The sequence below is a fragment of the Schistocerca serialis genome, chromosome 11 (genome assembly GCF_023864345.2).
Source record: "Schistocerca serialis cubense isolate TAMUIC-IGC-003099 chromosome 11, iqSchSeri2.2, whole genome shotgun sequence".
Classification (NCBI taxonomy): domain Eukaryota; kingdom Metazoa; phylum Arthropoda; class Insecta; order Orthoptera; family Acrididae; genus Schistocerca; species Schistocerca serialis.
The window spans coordinates 198,884,834-198,903,448 of NC_064648.1; the positions used below are offsets into that span (position 1 = coordinate 198,884,834).

The window sequence follows — 18,615 nt, forward strand, 5'->3', positions numbered from 1 at the left end:
CACTTAGTGCCTCGTATTTGTTTCAGTGGGTGTAAAGGTCACAATTACTTAACTCGGAGCAGATACAATATAAATGTAAGAGAAGGTACATCCCGTAGGCTCGACAAGAAGTAAGTGACATTTCATTTTAGAGCTTCCTCCGTCCATTGCAGTGTACGTTCTCGGAGAGGGTGTCCGCTGCTCGACAGTCGAGACGCCGCCGAGTTGTGACGTCGACACGTAAAAGGTCCCGCCCACAGCAGGTGGAGACGTTTACTTGCAACCGCACCTTGCCGGTTACTCGAACTGCGCACCTCTGTATTCGACTGTGTACAAATGTGAAAGTAAACGACCGCACACAGTACGCGTTCGGCGACATATTGCCTAACTGATACTATTTTGCCACGATCGTCTTTCCTCATTTCAAACTGGGAGTGGGAAATGTCGTTCACCCGAATGGCACTCGACACTCGTCTCCGCATTTCAGCGCGTGAAACCCATGAACAACATCGACACGGTGGGCTCGTCGGGCAGCGAGAGCGACAAACACGAGGAAGGGGGAGGCAGCAGCAGCGCGGGGGGTGGCAGCGGAGGCAGCACGGCGTCCGGACACTCGCAGCAGACGGGCGGCGCGGCTGCGCAGCAGGCGCTGGCGGGCGCTGCGGCGGTGCAGGGTGCCGGCGAGCGGCTGGCGGCGATGAGCCTCGGCATGGGCGTGCCGCCGGTGCCCCCGCAGCAGCAACAGCAGCAGACGCTGGCCGCCATGCAACACGTCATGGAGCCCGTGCCCATCAATCTGGTGCTGCGCATGAGGTGAGCTGCTGCTTCAGCTGCATTAGTAGTAGTAGATCTACACCTACTGTGCAAGGCGAACGAGAAGAATTATTGTTCAAATGCCTCTGTGTGCTGTGATTATTCTTATCCTTAGGATATGTCTGTGAACGATACATAAGGCATTGTGGTACACGCATAGAATCATCATTGAAAGCCAGTTCCTTAAACTTTGGGGTTGTTTTTTTTCCCATATTTTACATGACACCTTTAGGGAAATGATTCCCATTTTCTAGCGTGGTTTCTCTTTATACTATGCCATTTTGACATAATGTTTTCGATGTGTGAGACTATTGTATTGACTTTACTGCTGTACATAAAAAATACACAATTTCTAGTTACCTACTGATTTTTACATTTAGTTAGTGGTGAAATTGGAAAGAATCTGTATTACAGTTTTCTTATGATCCATTTGTGCATAGACCCACACATCTTAAACATCACACACAACTTTCAGTGAACAGAATAAGTAGAGAATAACATACGTAAACAAACAGTTGCAAAGATGTTTTTAGATGTAGTTGACACAAATAATGTTACAAGTTTCCCACAGACACGTTTTTGTACAGAAGGTATTTATTTTGACAATATTGATTATAATTTGCCTACACTTAGTTTACAGTAGTGATTGTTTCTGTGTGTTTCTACTTATTTTAGTACATTGTTGAAATATCTGAAAAAATTCATCGATTACTTTAAAGTTTTTCGTTTAAGATTTTAGTTTCGTATTTTTTGTAATGTGTGTTTATCTCCAATTCTTGTAACTAATCCATTTTCTACATTTTCAAAAATCACAAAGTAAAAGTGTGGTTTTCTACATCATATAAATTGCAATGAAAACTAATACATAATATAAAGTGCAATAATGACCCACACTGAGACTCTGGAATATACCGGGTGAGCGAACGAACAAACCAAAATTTCAGTATAGGTACACAGAGCACGTTAACGTTTACCCACACAAGAGATAAGTCAGTATAAATTTGAAAACTGAATAAATCAGGGAATAATGTAGATAGAGAGGTAAAAGTTAACACACATGCTTGGAATGGCATTTGGTTTTTATTAGAACCAAAAAAACACAAACATTCAAAAAATGTCTTGACAGATGGTGGGTGCTTCATCTGATCAGAATAGCAATAATTAGCATAACAAAGTAAGACAAAGCAAAGATGATGATCTTTACAGGAAATGCTCAATATGTCCACCATCATTCCTGAACAATAGCTGTAGTCGAGGAATAATGTTGTGAACAGCACTGTAAAGCATGTCCGGAGTTATGGTGAGGCATTGGCGTCGGATGTTGTCTTTCAGCATCCCTAGAAATGTCGGTCGATCACGATACACTTGCGACTTCAGGTAACCCCAAAGCCAATAACCGCACGGACTGAGGTCTGGGGACCTGGGAGGCCAAGCATGACGAAAGTGGCGGCTGAGCACACGCTCATCACCAAACGACGCACGCAAGAGGTCTTTCACGCGTCTAGCAATATGGTCCCCCCCACCCCATGTCATTCCAAGCATGTGTGTCAATTTTTACCCCTCTATCTACATTATTCCGTGGTTTATTAAGTTTTCAAAATTATACTGACTTTTTGATCATCCGGTACAAAGTAAACTGCCAGGAATGCTCCATGTTCTACGTAGGACAAACAAACCAAAATTTCAGTATAGGTACACAGAGCACATTAACATTTACCCACACAAGAGATAAGTCGTCAGCTATGGCTACACATATACAAAATACAGGATATCCATTTGGAAAAGTACTGCAATATATCAAAGTACTCCACTGACTAAATGAAGGGTGTAAAATGGAATTGTTAGAACAACTGGATATGTATATACATTACAAAAAATTTGAAGACAAAATGTTTAATGAAAGACTTTGAAATGAAATGGTGATTCTTTTTCAGATGCTTCAACAGTATACTTAAATAATAGTAGTATCATACAGAAACAAACACTATTGTAAACTAGATGAAAGCAAATTGTAAACCATATTGTTAAGTTAAATACCATCTATCCAAAAGCTTATCTATGGAAGACCTGTAACATTATCTCTGTCAACCACATCTAAAAGCACCTTTGTAACCGTTTTATGTAAGTTATTCTCGATGTATACTGTGCACTGAAAGCAGTACGTAATGTTTACATGTGTGAGACTCTGCACAAATGGACCAATGGACCATAAGAAAACTGAAAGCACACGTTCTTCTAAACTTTTACCACTAACTACATTCAGAAATCAATAACTAACTAGTAATTGTGTGTTTTTTAATTTATTGCAGTAAAATCTAGAAAACAAAGCTTTAACAGTTGCAGGCTTTCAAAAAATCCTGAAACTTCATTAGTAGATTTTCTTGGGATGCTTTACGGCTATTTTACAGATTCTGCCAGTTCAGTTGCTTAAGCTCTCCCAGGGATCAAACAAACCTGTGATCATTTGTGCTGCCATTCTCTGTATATGTTCCATTGAGAATAGATGCAAAGCATACTGCCCAACACACTAGCACAATTTGAGCATATTTCAGGATGATGTCACTAACTACAAATAGACTGGCCCATGAACTGCTTAATCCCTTAATGTCCAACAGAAGAGGAGTAAGGGTACAGCAGGTAAAGGAATTTGTTCTCTGACACAACATGCTATTTAACTATAACTCGTGGCAATATGCTGAATTGCTTCCTATCTTCTTGTCGTATTAAAAGATATATTAGGTCCACATACAACTTTTGATCCACCATTTTGCAGTAGAAGGAGGTAGTTGCAAATGGTAGGTCACGTCGTACGATAAGCTTAGGCATTGGTAAACATAGCACCACCAAAATATTGATTGATTTGTGATTGCCCCCATAAAGTTATTCTTAATTGAATATGTCAACTTAGGAGCTCAGTCTTAATCATTTGTCGGAAGTTTTTGATTTTCTGTTTTAACATGAAGAAATCTGCAGTTGAGGCTCATAAAATGCTGGGTAAGAGCTACGGTTACTAAGCTATTTGTGAAAGAACATTCAGAGAATGGTTTCAATGCTTCAAGAATGGTGATTTTTGATGTCAAAGATAGGTGTGGATGTGAAAGAGACAAGGTTTTCAAAACTATTGAAACGGAAACAACTGCAGGAGATCATTATCAAATGCAATTGATTTGTTTGAGCTGAGGACTGAAGGATAAATGACTACCATACAGCAACAGATATGAAGATGATTTTACAGCATGGAAATTGTGGTCCCATATCCCAAAACCTGTCAAAATGTACTTTGAAACATTAAAATGGGAAGTCCTACCCACCCATCATATTCTCTAGACATTGCTTCCTCTGACAATCTGCTTTTCCTATCAGTGGCACTCGGTGTGACTGACCATCACTTCTGGTCATATGGATGATTGCAAAATTCCTAGAGACTACCCAGTTCTTCTGCCCTGGGATTTGTATGCTGCCCAAAAGATAAGACAAAGCAGTGACTAGTGAGGACCAATACTTCCAATTGTAAATCATTTATCTTTTTCACAATAAAGCCTCAGACTTTGAGACAGAGGAGGGAAGCAAAGTTGTAGACTTTATATATTACTAACTTAAGAATGCCCGATCTGAAGGTGAGCCTGAGAAGACACACAACCTAGTTTATTGGAATAAACAAATATTTGTATCTTTATGTGTGACTGCTGGGCCCTTCAAGTTTTTCAAACTTTTTCTCTAGTTATCATTGCTTTAAAGTACGGAATTAAAACTCGACATTTCCGAAACAACTTGTGACAATCCCATTAACGACTTGTATCTTCTCTTCACCGATATGTAGTTTAGCCAGATTACATAAACACTGTCTTGCTTCACTACTCGAGCTATGAGTGAAAACAAGTGCATTTCACGTTCTAAGAAAGTTCCATTGTTAATATACCTACACGTTGGAAGTCTGCACATATTGGTGATCGCCAGATTGGCAATCTGTGGTGTATATTTTTTTTTTTACTGCATCTGAGCAGGCATTTTTTTTCTTGCAAAGTTGCTGCGATTACCGTCCAGTGTCGAAGACACGTGTTGTTCTGTGATAATGCTAACAACGTACAGAATAAAAATAACTCCCACTGTGAACATCTGAATTTCTACATTTGTCATATTCTGTTACAAATTTTAGTTGTGAATATTATTCGTAGGTAAGATAATGTAGGACTATGCGTCACTCCTCTGGAATGGTATTTATCACTACAGAAGTTATACAGGTTGCCCCCACATGATACTGGTATACCTCACTCCCGAGATTCCAGTAACAGTCAACTAACTAAAAAAATAGATAATAGTGGTGATAAAAAAAAAAGTAGATGTGCTCTAAATGGTTGCAATGGGCATTAAGGCATTGCCGACTTTGTGTGATGATTGTTACCAGCAGTACTCCGTAATTCTGCAGGTGTGGTGTTTTTAATTTCTGTAGTAATTTCCAGTTTAAGATCGTCTGTTGGGTGAAGATTGTCAGCATACACTTTGCGTTTAATGAGCCCCATAAATAAAAATCACACAATGCTCAAGTGCAAGGACCTATTGGGCCAGAGGCCTCTGCTGACGAGTCTGTCTTCAGGGAACACATTCCTCCTGTGGGCCACGGATGTGTGAGCGGTTGCTCCATCTTGTTTGAACGCTGTGTTCAGCTTCTCTGCATCTGTGACTTGTGCATACAAGGTGTCAAAGATCATCTGATGTGAAGTAGACCAAGGGGTCCGAGTAATCATTAGCAGTCGATGTTAACAACCAGTTTTCCTGATGACCAGATTTCAGCTCTTGCATCAGACTTGGCCTTTAACTTTGTATCTTTCAGTACACAATGACACACTGTAAGATATCTACCAACCTGCTGTGATAACCTCTACAGGGTGTTACAAAAACGTACGGCCAAACTTTCAGGAAACATTCCTCACACACAAAGAAAGAAAATATGTTATGTGGACATGTGTCCGGAAACGCTTACTTTCCATGTTAGAGCTCATTTTATTACTTCTCTTCAAATCACATTAATCATGGAATGGAAACACACAGCAACAGAACGTACCAGCGTGACTTCAAACACTTTGTTAGAGGAAATGTTCAAAATGTCCTCCGTTAGCGAGGATACGTGCATCCACCCTCCGTCGCACGGAATCCCTGTTGGGCTGATGTAGCCCTGGAGAATGGCGTATTGTATCACAGCCGTCCAGAATACGAGCACAAAGGGTCTCTACATTTGGTACCGGGGTTGCGTAGACAAGAGCTTTCAAATGCCCCCATAAATGAAAGTCAAGAGGGTTGAGGTCAGGAGAGTGTGGAGGCCATGAAATTGGTCCGCCTCTACCAATCAGTCGGTCACCGAATCTGTTGTTGAGAAGCGTACGAACACTTCGACTGAAATGTGCAGAAGCTCCATCGTGCATGAACCACATGTTGTGTCGTACTTGTAAAGGCACATGTTCTAGCAGCACAGGTAGAGTATCCCGTATGAAATCGTGATAACGTGCTCCATTGAGCGTAGGTGGAAGAACGTGGGGCCCAATTGAGACATCACCAACAATGCGTGCCCAAACATTCACAGAAAATCTGTGTTGATGACGTGATTGCACAATTGCGTGCGGATTCTCGTCAGCCCACACATGTTGATTGTGAAAATTTACATTCTGATCACGTCGGAATGAAGCCTCATCCGTAAAGAGAACATTTGCACTGAAATGAGGATTGACACATTGTCGGATGAACCATTCGCAGAAGTGTACCCGTGGAGGCCAATCAGCTGCTGATAGTGCCTGCACACGCTGTACACGGTACGGAAAAAACTGGTTCTCCCGTAGCATTCTCCATACAGTGACGTGGTCAACGTTACCTTGTACAGCAGCAACTTCTCTGACGCTGACATTAGGGATATCGTCAACTGCACGAAGATTTGCCTCGTCCATTGCAGGTGTCCTCGTCGTTCTAGGTCTTTCCCAGTCGCGAGTCGTAGGCTGGAATGTTCCGTGCTCCCTAAGACGCCGATCAATTGCTTCGAATGTCTTCCTGTCGGGACACCTCCGTTCTGGAAATTGTCTCGATACAAACGTACCGCGACACAGCTATTGTCCCGTGCTAATCCATACTTCAAATGGGCATCTGCCAACTCCTCATTTGTAAACATTGCACTGACCGCAAAACCACGTTCGTGATGAACACTAACCTGTTGATGCTACGTACTGATGTGCTCGATACTAGTACTGTAGAGCAGTGAGTCGCATGTCAACACGAGCACCAAAGTCAACATTACCTTCCTTCAATTGGGCCAACTGTCGGTGAATCGAGGAAGTACAGTACATACTGACGAAACTAAAATGAGCTCTAACATGGAAATTAAGCATTTCCGGACACATGTCCACGTAACATCTTTTCTTTCTTTGTGTGTGAGGAATGTTTCCTGAGAGTTTGGCCGTACCTTTTTGTAACACCCTGTATACCTACTTGCAGGGACTTCTCATAATGTGTGTGTGAATTCTGTTTATAATTTCAGAGGTCCTCACTGTCAGTCGCCTACTTCTCTGCACATTCTGAATGGATCCTACAGCCTACCATCTCTTTTTCAGATCTCGAATAGTACTGCTCGTGCGAAGTTTCTTACCGGGATACTTCGCTTGAAACATTTCTTTACGTTCCTTGATGGAGCCTATCTTTGTGTACCACTCCACAATATTGATTCACTGTTCTGATGCAAATTGCTCCATGTTTCTAACAACTCAGCAATACGAGCTTCTCTCTGTGTTTCCACTTCACAAGCAATTCAACTAGGAATTATTAATCAGTATGTTCAGCATACCAGTGGGACACCACGAGTTTCATTTTACGCTATGTATGTGTTTGTCTACACACCTGTAATGATTCTAACACAAATAAAATAAATGAACCTGTGAAAATAAATGTGTAAGGTCATAACATACCTCGTCTAATTATTTCATGTTTTAGATGCACTGGTTACACCGCACACGGTGACTTATTTCTCGTGGAATTACAGGAACCCACGCGGCGAGCTGAACGACATCCGGTTCGAATTCGCCCTGGGCAAGGACACTGCGGACGGGATAGCCGGGGAACTGGTGGGTGCGGGGCTGGTGGACGGCCGCGACGTGACGGTCATCGCCCTCAACCTGCACCGTCTCATCCAGCTGGCCGTCCAGCCGCCCAACCCTGCCATGCCGCACATCGCCAGGACCGTCACCTTCATGCTGGTGAGTGCCGGTTGTTGCACAAAATGCAAGACTCGGTTGAGGGTTTTGTGATACGTGGGACCGGCAGATGTAGAAGTAACCTAATCGGTGACAAACGGGCAGCCTGGTGATTTATCGTGTCACAGGGAACAACCTGTCTCGACAAAGTTCGTGTGCCGAGAGTAAATTGTAGGCCTGCTCGGAGTTTTTTTAGTGTATTCGGTGCAAAGTTTATACCAAACAGTTTTTGCAGAGTTCACTTCACGAAACTGGAATACACAGCGAGCATGCTATGTACCAGTGAAAGTAGCCATTTTAACTGTGCACTGCACTGGCGATCCTGGTGGTGGAATGGGGTACTGATGCACTATGTGAATCAAACTTTTGATTGTTTGCTAAAAAGTGACACATCTACAGATTGTATAAGTTATCTCAACAGATCTGTATGTCATTCCAAAGTTGTAAAGTTTTTTTGACCTGCCCTATACGCTGTATATTAACGACCTGGCAATCGTTATTGATAGTAGTAACTTGAGACTTCCTGCAGATGATAGTTATCTGTAATGTACAGTCTGAAAAAATTGCACAAAGGTTTGATTAGAGAGTTATAGGATTTCAGTGTGTTGCAAATATTTTGATAGCTTGCTTTCAATGGTCAGAAATGTAAAACTGTGTTTACAGAAAAGTTTGAAAATCCTGAACTGATGAACTCTTTAATTTAAATTCTAATTATCTCGTGAAAACCTAGTTAAAATTTTTGAGAACAAGTACTAACAAAGAGAGATTCCTGAAGGTAGGATTGTCTTTTTGAAACCATACGACGATGTAGCTTAAATTCCCAGATATCACAACCATTCACCCTGGTGGGCCCTCAAAAAAGAATTGTGTGGTCCTCAATAGCATTGAAGAAGCACCATTGAATGGACTGGTTGTGTGGTGTAATGGATAAGGTAAGACGTTTATTTTTAAATGTTTATTGAAACAACTCTGATCATTATTTTTATTCAATTAATTGGTTTAAATGTAATTTTTTATTTCCTTTGTCATATTTTAACCATCATACCCACTACATCTGCTCTCATTTTTCCTGCTATCATTCTTTTTCTGCTTGAAGTCTTTGTTCATGTGATTTTAATTAATTTTATGTATTTTGATTTCTCTCTTTATCATTCTATTTTTCATCCATGTATTATTGTATTATTCCTATTCCTCATTTTGCTTGAATTTCGTTTTGCTTATAATCGCTTCTTTCATTAAAATCATCTGCGTTATTTTTGTCCATAGTGGAATAGGAATTTAAGTATGGTTTAAACATTTGTATGTCAGTTACCATAAAAATCCACGCCTTATAACAAATGCATTTCTGAGACCATTGTGTAGTCAGTATAGGTAGATTTCATCTTTTGTTTTTTAACTGATCATCATTTTCAAATATTTAATTATTATAATAAATAAATATAATTAAATTCACATTCACAAAAATTGCAAATGGAAAAAGAATGATATAAAGAAAAAAATGAGTGAAGGAAAAAGTTCCATACGATATTAAAATGGTGTGACAAAGGAATAGAAATAAAAATTTACATTTAAACCAGTTAATTGAATAAGTAATTTTGATAAAGATTTAAAAATAAAAAAATTATTGCACTTGGCAAGATTCGAAGCCACAACCGCCTGCACAGGAAGGCTATACCCTATCCATTACACCACAGAACCAATCAACACAATACTACTCTATTCTTTAATAGTATTGAGCATCGCATAAAATTTCAAAAATTTAAAATTTTTTTTTGTCGATTACTTGCAAGCGAGGGCCCACTCGGTGAATGACTGTACGATTTGATACCTGAGATCTTAACCTACGTGACCCATATAGATTTTCCTTCTCATCCCGTACGGTAAAGTCTCCCCTAACCTGCAGTTGTGGGTGACTTTCCTGAAATCTACCCCTTTTCCTAGACCTCTCCAGTCCTTTCCCTCCACCCCTCTTCCTTCCCCTTCAACCCTTCTGGATGGAGGAGCAGCCACTGGCTCGAAAAGCTTGCCAGTCACAATTGTCTTTTATGTGTGTGTGTGTTCTGCCACCGCTTGGCAAGTAGATTTTTTATCTACTACTTGTTATGTATTATTATAGATGCTAGTGGGTATTATACATGCGACAATTTGTCCATAAGAAATGCTATTGCTGCACAGTGTAACAGATGATTGAAACATAGCACAGGAGCGCTATAAACAAGAGTTAACGCTTATTTATTTTTTCAGTTTATGAGGCAATCGCATGCTGATACTTCTTCACAAAAAGATGTTGAAGTGCAAAATGAGTCTACTAGGCTACATTAGACATTAAATATAATATTAGACAGAGACATTAAATATGAAACAAAGCAATAGAATACTTAAACCAAATACCTAACACATATTGTACCCAGAAAACTCAACAGTAAGAACAAACTTATTCCTCATTCCAGGTGTTGTATTTACCTGAGTATAAGACGACCCTGAATGTAAGATGACACCCTCCCCATTTATTTTTTAGATGTAAGGGATCTGTCTAAAAAGTTTCAGTGCACTTATTCTAAATTTATGCTATTTATTGATTGACCACAGTTTGATAATGCAAAGAGAAATAAAATAAACAAAAGAAAATATTTACAGCAATTTTGATCTTCACTGCCATTCTTTTTAACTTAGCCTGTCATCTCTGGTATCACTATTTTTAATCATCATCATCTTAACATTAAGCTCCGTTGTCACCAATATTTGGCTACTTTTCCCGAATATGTTGCGATTTATGAGGTCTCGGGTACTGTGGGAACAAGAACACAGCTGTTTCTTTTTTCCCTTCCGAACACACGGCAGATCTCGTGAGAACGTTCCCATGTCTCTTGCTGATAAACGTATCGTCTGCCAGTTGCTCTCTCGTCGGCTGTGTAGAACCAGAAGCTGACACACCCTCTTGAGTGTTGACAACATTGGTGCCCAGAACATGTAAGTATGCCACTGGCCTCCATCTGGTCTTTTACTGTCTCCTGTGGAAGTGTATGCTGTTGTTGAGTATTTGTCCATTGTAAAGTCAGTTCGATTCAGAGTGCAAATGGATTGAGGCAAGCTGCATTTAAATGTGTTCGTAGAAAGCCAAAGTACGTTGTGTGCATTCCCACGGTTGACTGCACAATGAAATTTTTGCATGCTCATCTCTCCTCTTCCTGCATTCACTGGGGGTATCACTGCCCTCCTCCCAACTTTTCATAATGCCGTGCTTGAGCAACAGTGAAACATGGATGGCAGTGCCTTCTAGGGTACAGGTCACATGTAACAACAGCAACTAATACATAAATAAAAGATCGCAATCACTATTCGGTAGAGTTATCAAACTTTTTTTCATCCTGCATCTAGTGACCACTGTTTGCATTATCTTCATGTCGAGTCTTGCCACTGTAATTTATTCCCTTAACAATTGCAGTCAATTTGATATATTTCATTTGCTAGACATTTTATTCTGGACTAATTTTCTTTCTCTTTCGATCGGAGTGTTACCTCAATCTGAAGCTGATTTAAAGCTGGTGATGTTTTTCTCTGATATTCTAATACATTTACAGTGACCGAATTTCTTATTTGCAACTCACACGGTAAATAAAGAGTTTCTCATAACAAAATAAGTTATTGACTTAGATTCAGAATCGAGTAGTGGTTTTTGAAGGACAATATTTTTGCCTTTGAATGTTACCTTTACTTAAAAGGCAGCACAAATGTGTGTATGCGGCAACTGTACATTCGTGAAAACTTTGTGAGTCTGTTTAAATATGACAAAAGTTTGTGAGTTAAGTTTTAATTTTATTTCCTACTGTATTTCACAAAATTTTCAATTTTTAAGCAGAGCATTAGATTGTTGCAGTTGCTAATTAAGTTTCTTGCGTATCCCTTGCACTAGCGCTGCATGTCAAATGTCAGTCGAGCGAGCTTGATACTGTATTGTGCACTTCAGTGTATTGGGAAATCTTGAGCATATTAGAGTGCAAGCAAAATAAAGTGTTGTTTAATATGCCCTATCCTTCGGGATTGTTCAAAATAAATTGATACGAAATGTAAATAGCCAAACTTTATCTGTAAGTGTAGGATGACCCCTGTATTACTCTATTAAACAATATAAAAACATTGACATCATTAATCTGTGAATATAAGACAACCTTGTATTTTTCGAATGACTAATTTGGGGAAAAAAACTTCATCTTATAATAGAGTAAATAAGGTATTCGTCCTTGTCATCCGATGACACAAAGGTGGCATTAGTTTTACAAAATTGGCCTCTTCAGTCCCCTACATTTGGCATAACAGAAATATGTAGGCCTACAGCAGACTAAGAATTGATAAGTGCTAATATCACGGACATAGGAAACTGTAATCACATCAGATATTATATCCAGTGGTATCAGATCTCTCCGTGCATGATGTTGCCTCAACAGCTATGTCTTTAGAACGAGATTTTCACTCTGCAGCGGAGTGCGCGCTGATATGAAACTTCTGGCAGATTAAAACTGTGTGCCGGACCGAGACTCGAACTCGGGACCTTTGCCTTTCGTAGGTAAGTGCTCTACAAACAGAGCTACCCAAGCACGACTCACGCCCCATCCTCACAGCTTTACTCCTGCCAGTATCTCGCCTCCTACCTCCCAAACTTTACAGAAGCTCTCCTGGTAGAGCAATTGCCCACGAAAGGCAAAGGTCCCGAGTTCGTGTCTCGGTCCGGCACACAATTTTAATCAGCCAGGAAGTTTCAGCTATGTCTTTGTTTGGTTAGTGACAATTTGTAGTAAATTTGCTGTTGAATTACTGCCTGTTTATTGGGTGACTTTGGCAGTTCTTTCTTAGCCTTGCATACTGCTTTTCCCAATGTCTAAGGCAAAATTGTATGAACATTCTTGTCTCGTTGCTTATTTTTAAGTTTTTCTCAGTCTCGCTGACAGTTTCTTTCTACAGCCATTTTACGTTGCTCTTCCTTTTCTGCCAGTGCTGCACTACTTTCCTGTTGGTGGTACTCTCTGCCTCTCTCTTACTACTTCACTTTCAGGTGTTTTTCTTCTCCCCCTGCTAGGTGCTTCTTCCAGTTTTGCCAGTTTCCTTTTCTAGGTATACGAGACCTGGCCACTAAAATGTAGCCAATATTCTGGAGTAAGAACAGGATTCTCACATGCCTAACAAAATAAAACTTACAGCTCATATTTTTACACAAAATTGTTAAATGAGAACTGATTGTTCGGATAGACTTATTTGATGACTGAATTAGAGCACAGAAGTTCTCAGTCCAGAAGCCACTGTTTCACAGCTTCAACAAAGAAAACCTAGCTTACAACAAGAGGTGACTTTCTGAAACCGTCTATACAGTGATGTAGGTTAAGGTCCCCCGGATCTCACCTTGCAGCTATTCACCATCGTGGGCCCCCGTTTGCGAGTAATTGATGGGAGGTGGGGGGGGGGGGGGGGGGGGGAGACCTTGGAATTTTACGCAACACTCGGTAGCCTTAAAAAAGTAGTATATTATGGACTGGCTGTGTGGTGTGGTGGATAAGGCAAGACTGTCATGGGCAGAATGCTGTTGTGGGTTCAGATCTTGTCAAATGCTGTTTTTTTCCTTTTTAAATCTTTATTTAATATACTTTGATCATTTTTATTTAATTAATTGGTTGAAATGTAATTTTTTATTTCTGTTCCTTTGTAACATCATTTTAAGCACCCTATGAAATTTTTCAATTGTTGTAATTTTTTTCTTTATATCATTCTTTTGCCACTCATAATTTGAGTGAATGTAACAATATTTATCTATTGTAATGGTTAAATACTTGGAAATTTTGATGTGTAATTTAAAAACAAAAGACGGAATAATCTATTTATACTGAGTGTGCAGTTTTTTATTTTTTATTTTTTTACTGCAGTCGCCAAACAAACATTTAAAACATGGCCTAAATTCTCATTGCACTATTGAAAAAATACTGCAGATGATGATTTGAACAAAAGAAGGTATTATAAATAAACTAAATTCAAGCAAAATGAGGAGTAGAAGTAATGAACGCAGTAACATGGGTAAAAAATAGTGATAAAATGAAAAAATTGAATTGAAATTAATACATAAAATCAATTAAAATCACATGAACGAAGATTTCATGGGGAAAAAGCATGATAGCAAGAAAATGACAGCAAATGAAGTTTATATGCCAGTTAAAATGTGGTAAAGGAATAGAAATAGAAAAATTACACCTACACCAATTAACTGAATAAAAATAATGATCAGCCATTTCGAAAAAATTAAAACATTTAAAGCACCTGACAAGATTCAAACTCGTGACGTTCTGCACATGAAGGTCTTGCTCTCTACATTACACCACACAACAAATCTGTAAAATTATACCTTCTTAATGCTATTGAGTGTTGCATAAAATTACGAATTTTTTGGTATAGATTATATGCAACCAAGGGGCCCATCAGGGTGAATGGCTGAAGTGTGTGATACCTGACACCTCACTTCATAAAGTTGATCCCATTGCTGGAAACCGTTCCTTGTTACAGTGTTTGCCATGTGTCAGAAAAGGCCATTGGAAGCTGTTTTGAATAATTTGGGCAGTGTTGCCAGAGATGATTCACAGACGCTAGGTGCAACTATCAGTGGTACTAAGTTTGGAATGTACTTTGTTCTGCTCTGGGAAGAAAAAAAATTGTCACATACTTAACAGAAATTTTACAGTTTTCATCTTCACTGTTTACACCAGTCTTGAGACAAGAGTTTCTGGTGGTTAATTTTGTTATATTTGGAAAGTACATATAATTATCTTTCTTTTCATATGCTACTTTCATTAGTTCTGTGAAATGTTAAATACATGTATCTTGCCCAAAATATTGTGAATTGTCCCCTGTGCACGATTTCACAGAATTTTCTTTATGCAAATTGAGCAATTTGTGTGTTGCAGACATCCAGCCAAGCCATGAACGAGCCACTGGACGAGAAGGCCCTGATCGGCTTTGCGCAGATCTCGATAACGGACTGAGAAGTGCCGGGGGAGTGTGATTGAGGGGTGGACGGACACTGGTGCATAGTGAGTCGAGTGTACAGGGTATCACACCCTCTCTGCCGTCCTGTGGGGGAGAGGCTACAGACTGTTCAGTGTGTGGCACTTTTGTGCCATTTGTGGAGGCGGAGGCGGAGGTTGTAAAAACTGGCCGGTTTGAGCTCCCGGCTCTTGGCAACGTATACTACATTGGGAATGGCAGACACACATTTTATGGAGAGCTCGAGTGTTTTAAATGAGACAGTGAAATATGGTGCATGCAAATTGTAATTCTTTCCTTCTTTGTAGTTGGAAGAGGAGTGAGGATATTGTTATTAACTCTGCTCTATCTGTTACTGTGGTTCCTCTAAACAAGAGTGCAAAGGAATTTCTGGCCAATGTTGTCTTTAATTTAATCACATTTACTTTTTTCCCTCCTCGTGTAAATAAATGATTTTATTTCAGTTACAGCATATTGTTGTTTCCACAATTTTTTTTGCTTCTTGTCTTTCTGTTGTTTTTGTAGTTGTAAGTGTATGGCAATATTTGACAGTTTGTAAATAGTTTATTGAAGCAGAGCCTGGTGGTATTATTAGCGCTTAAATACTGTTCATTAGTGACTTTGGTTACAAATGTATAGAAAGGGAAAGTATTTCCATGATACTACTGTGGAATATTTCCTTGGTTCTTACCTTGCTATTTCCATTTTCTTCTGATAACTGTTTTATTGCGGAGTTTACTGCCCTGTCACATAAGGAGTAGGGACACAGATATTTCATTTTGACGATAATGGGGAAATTACACACAATCGGCACGTCAAGTCACGTAATGCAAAGATGGGGGGTATTTACTACTATGGAATTTCCTGTGCAGTCGAGTAAAAATGTTGTATATCTAAGGGCAACAGTTGATTGATGTTGATTACGTCCTTCATACACTGTGACTATCAGTGATTTGTATCATTTATACTTATTTCGTCCGTGGGCAACATGTCGAATAAAACTAGTTATTCACAAGTAACGCATTTATTGACATTCTCAGAGGGATAGTGTTTTCTCATGTTTCTTTTTGCTCACCGCAGCTATTTGTTTTCAGTACATTTTTATTTATCAACAAAAATAATCAGTTTTTGGGAATATACAGTAATGGAATAGATAAAAAAACTCAGTCACCAAGTAGTGGCAGGTGAACACACTTATAAAGGCATTGACATTTGCAAGCTTTCGGAGTCACTTCTTCTTGTGTAATTGTTGAAGAGAAAGGAACAGGAGTGAAGGAAAAGGGCTGGTGAGGTTTGGGAAAAGGAGTAGAGTACAGAAAAGTTGCCCAGAACCCTGATTCAGGGGAGACTTTGTGGATGGGATGAGAAAAAATGACTGACTGTTGGGGACTGTACCGGCTAAGACTTAAAAACCTGAGAGCTTCAAGGTGGGAGATACGGGAATATAAAAGATAGAGGTTGTTGCTGAAACATTGTGGACGATTTAATAAGAGCATAAAGCTAAGTGTGTTGTACATGATAGGGGTGGGAGGGGGATGGCAGGTCAGAAAATGAAAGATGTGGAAAACTGATGTAAATAGTCTGCATCTGACGTGGAAAGGATAGCTGCTGAAGAAATGTAAGTACTGTTGTTTGTTAGTGGGTTTTCTACGAACGGAAGTGTGTAGCTGGCCTTCGATGAGGACGAGATCGACATAAAGGAAAGGGGCATGGGATTCTGAACAGGACCGTGAGAAATTTAATTGGAAGAATGTATCTAGAGATTCTAGGAATTTTAACAGTTCAGCCTCATCTTATGTACATTACTTTTGTCAGTCTCGCCATTTACTCACAAACTGTTCCTTTTTTTACCTGTACATAGTTATTTTCTGACCTGTCTATTTTTCACTATCACCCTCCTATTTCTATCATATAAAATTCATTTAGCTTTTCGCTCTTAGCAACACGTGCGTGATGTTTTAGCAATAATCTCTGTCTTGCACATTACCCTATCTTCCACCTCAAAGCTCCCAGGTTGTCAAATCTCACCTGGTGCTGTCCCCAACAGTCACTCTTTTGTCCCATCTGGTAAGTATCCTCGGACCTGGGGTTCTGGATGACTTTTGCAAATCCTACCCCCTTTTCCCTAAACCTCACCAGTCCTTTTCTTTCAACCCATCTGCCTGGAGGAGGAGGAGCTACCCGCTCTGAAAGCTTGCAAACTTTAATACCTTTATACGTGTGTTCTGCTGCCACTGCTTGGTGAGTAGAATTTTTATCCATCCTTACCTAGGAAGAATATTTTTTCTTGCAAGTAAGGAATCCTGGGACAGCCTTTGGTATGGATGTTAAGAAGATCGATGATTGATTGATGGATTGATTGGATGATGATGATGATGATGATGATGATGATGATGATGATGATGATGATATGAAATGGCAGGAGATGCAGGTGTCGGATATGAAGAGGATAATTGGCAATGAACTGGTGTAAAAAAACTGCACATCGTAATTTGCAGATGACCAAAACACCTGTAGCTAAATTTATATTAAGAGCAGGAAGACCCAAGGGGCGTAATAGTTAACTGACACAGTATCTCTCTATATATTGTAAAATCACTTATGAAGTTTGGCAAGGTATGTTCACTTGCAGTGTACATGAACTAAATACTATCTGTGAGTTTCGACCCATCCAGTAATTCTTCTAGAACCCACTGAAGAGACAGGGTAGGATGTCCAGATCTGTGGGAAATAGGCCAACAGGGCCGCTAGGAACTATGAAAATTGATAGACAAAGTCTCTCTCTCTCTCTCTCTCTCTCTCTCTCTCTCTCTCTCTCTCTCTCTCTCACTCACACACACACACACACACACACACACACACACACACACATTAGGAGACTAGGTACTGACGGAAGAAAAGCTGTGCGGACGGGGCGTGAGTCCTGCTTGGGTAGCTCAGATGGTAGAGCACTTGCCTGCGAAAGGCAAAGATCCCGAGTTTGAGTCTCAGTCCAGCACACAGTTTTAATCTGCCAGGAAGTTCCAAATAAATTAGTGATTTTGCATTGCTAACTAGATATTTGTATTGTAATTAGTGAACCATACACAAAACCCTGGTCTTTGTTACCACTGATACAGGACTGACTTCTAAGTGTGGTAAATGCTCTGCAAGAACTGCCTTACTTTATTATTACCCCTGTAGATGTGGTGGAATTTTTTTCTGTATAGAAGCTAGATGGGTTACACCGAATAAATTTGCTTATACTTAATTTGCTTCTACCCAGTATTATCCAAACAAAAACTTTTTGTTTTTCATTTTCTATTATTTTACATGTGTCGTTTTGTATTATTGAGAAATGAGTTGTTTGCCCTGTACATATTTCTTGGCACTCTTGTTAAGAAGCAGTCAGTGATTGTACTGGAAGTTGTATTGATGAGCTAGAAATTGCACACGGAGATTGTTTACCTGTGTGACTTCTGTGCCTTTACACATTTTCAATTATCACTTGATGTTAAATTCAAAACTACACTGTTACAGTTGCAAAAATGTACGTTATTGTCTGTGTTGCGGGAGTCCACCTTAATGGCAAATG

At 39.7% G+C, this 18,615-nt stretch overlaps 1 protein-coding gene across 7 annotated transcripts in view; it reads left to right on the plus strand.

The window, feature by feature from the left end:
* Positions 1 to 15,513, plus strand: part of LOC126426822 (serine/threonine-protein kinase OSR1) — a 523,270-nt gene extending 507,757 nt beyond the window's left edge. For all 7 annotated transcript variants that reach the window (XM_050088845.1, XM_050088842.1, XM_050088846.1 and 4 more), the window contains 3 exons: positions 467 to 792; positions 7,811 to 8,024; positions 14,963 to 15,513. In XM_050088845.1, the coding sequence (XP_049944802.1) occupies positions 467 to 792; positions 7,811 to 8,024; positions 14,963 to 15,040 (618 nt within the window). In that variant the 3' untranslated portion in view covers positions 15,041 to 15,513. The remainder of the gene's footprint in view (positions 1 to 466; positions 793 to 7,810; positions 8,025 to 14,962) is intronic.
* The last annotated feature ends 3,102 nt before the right edge of the window (positions 15,514 to 18,615 follow it).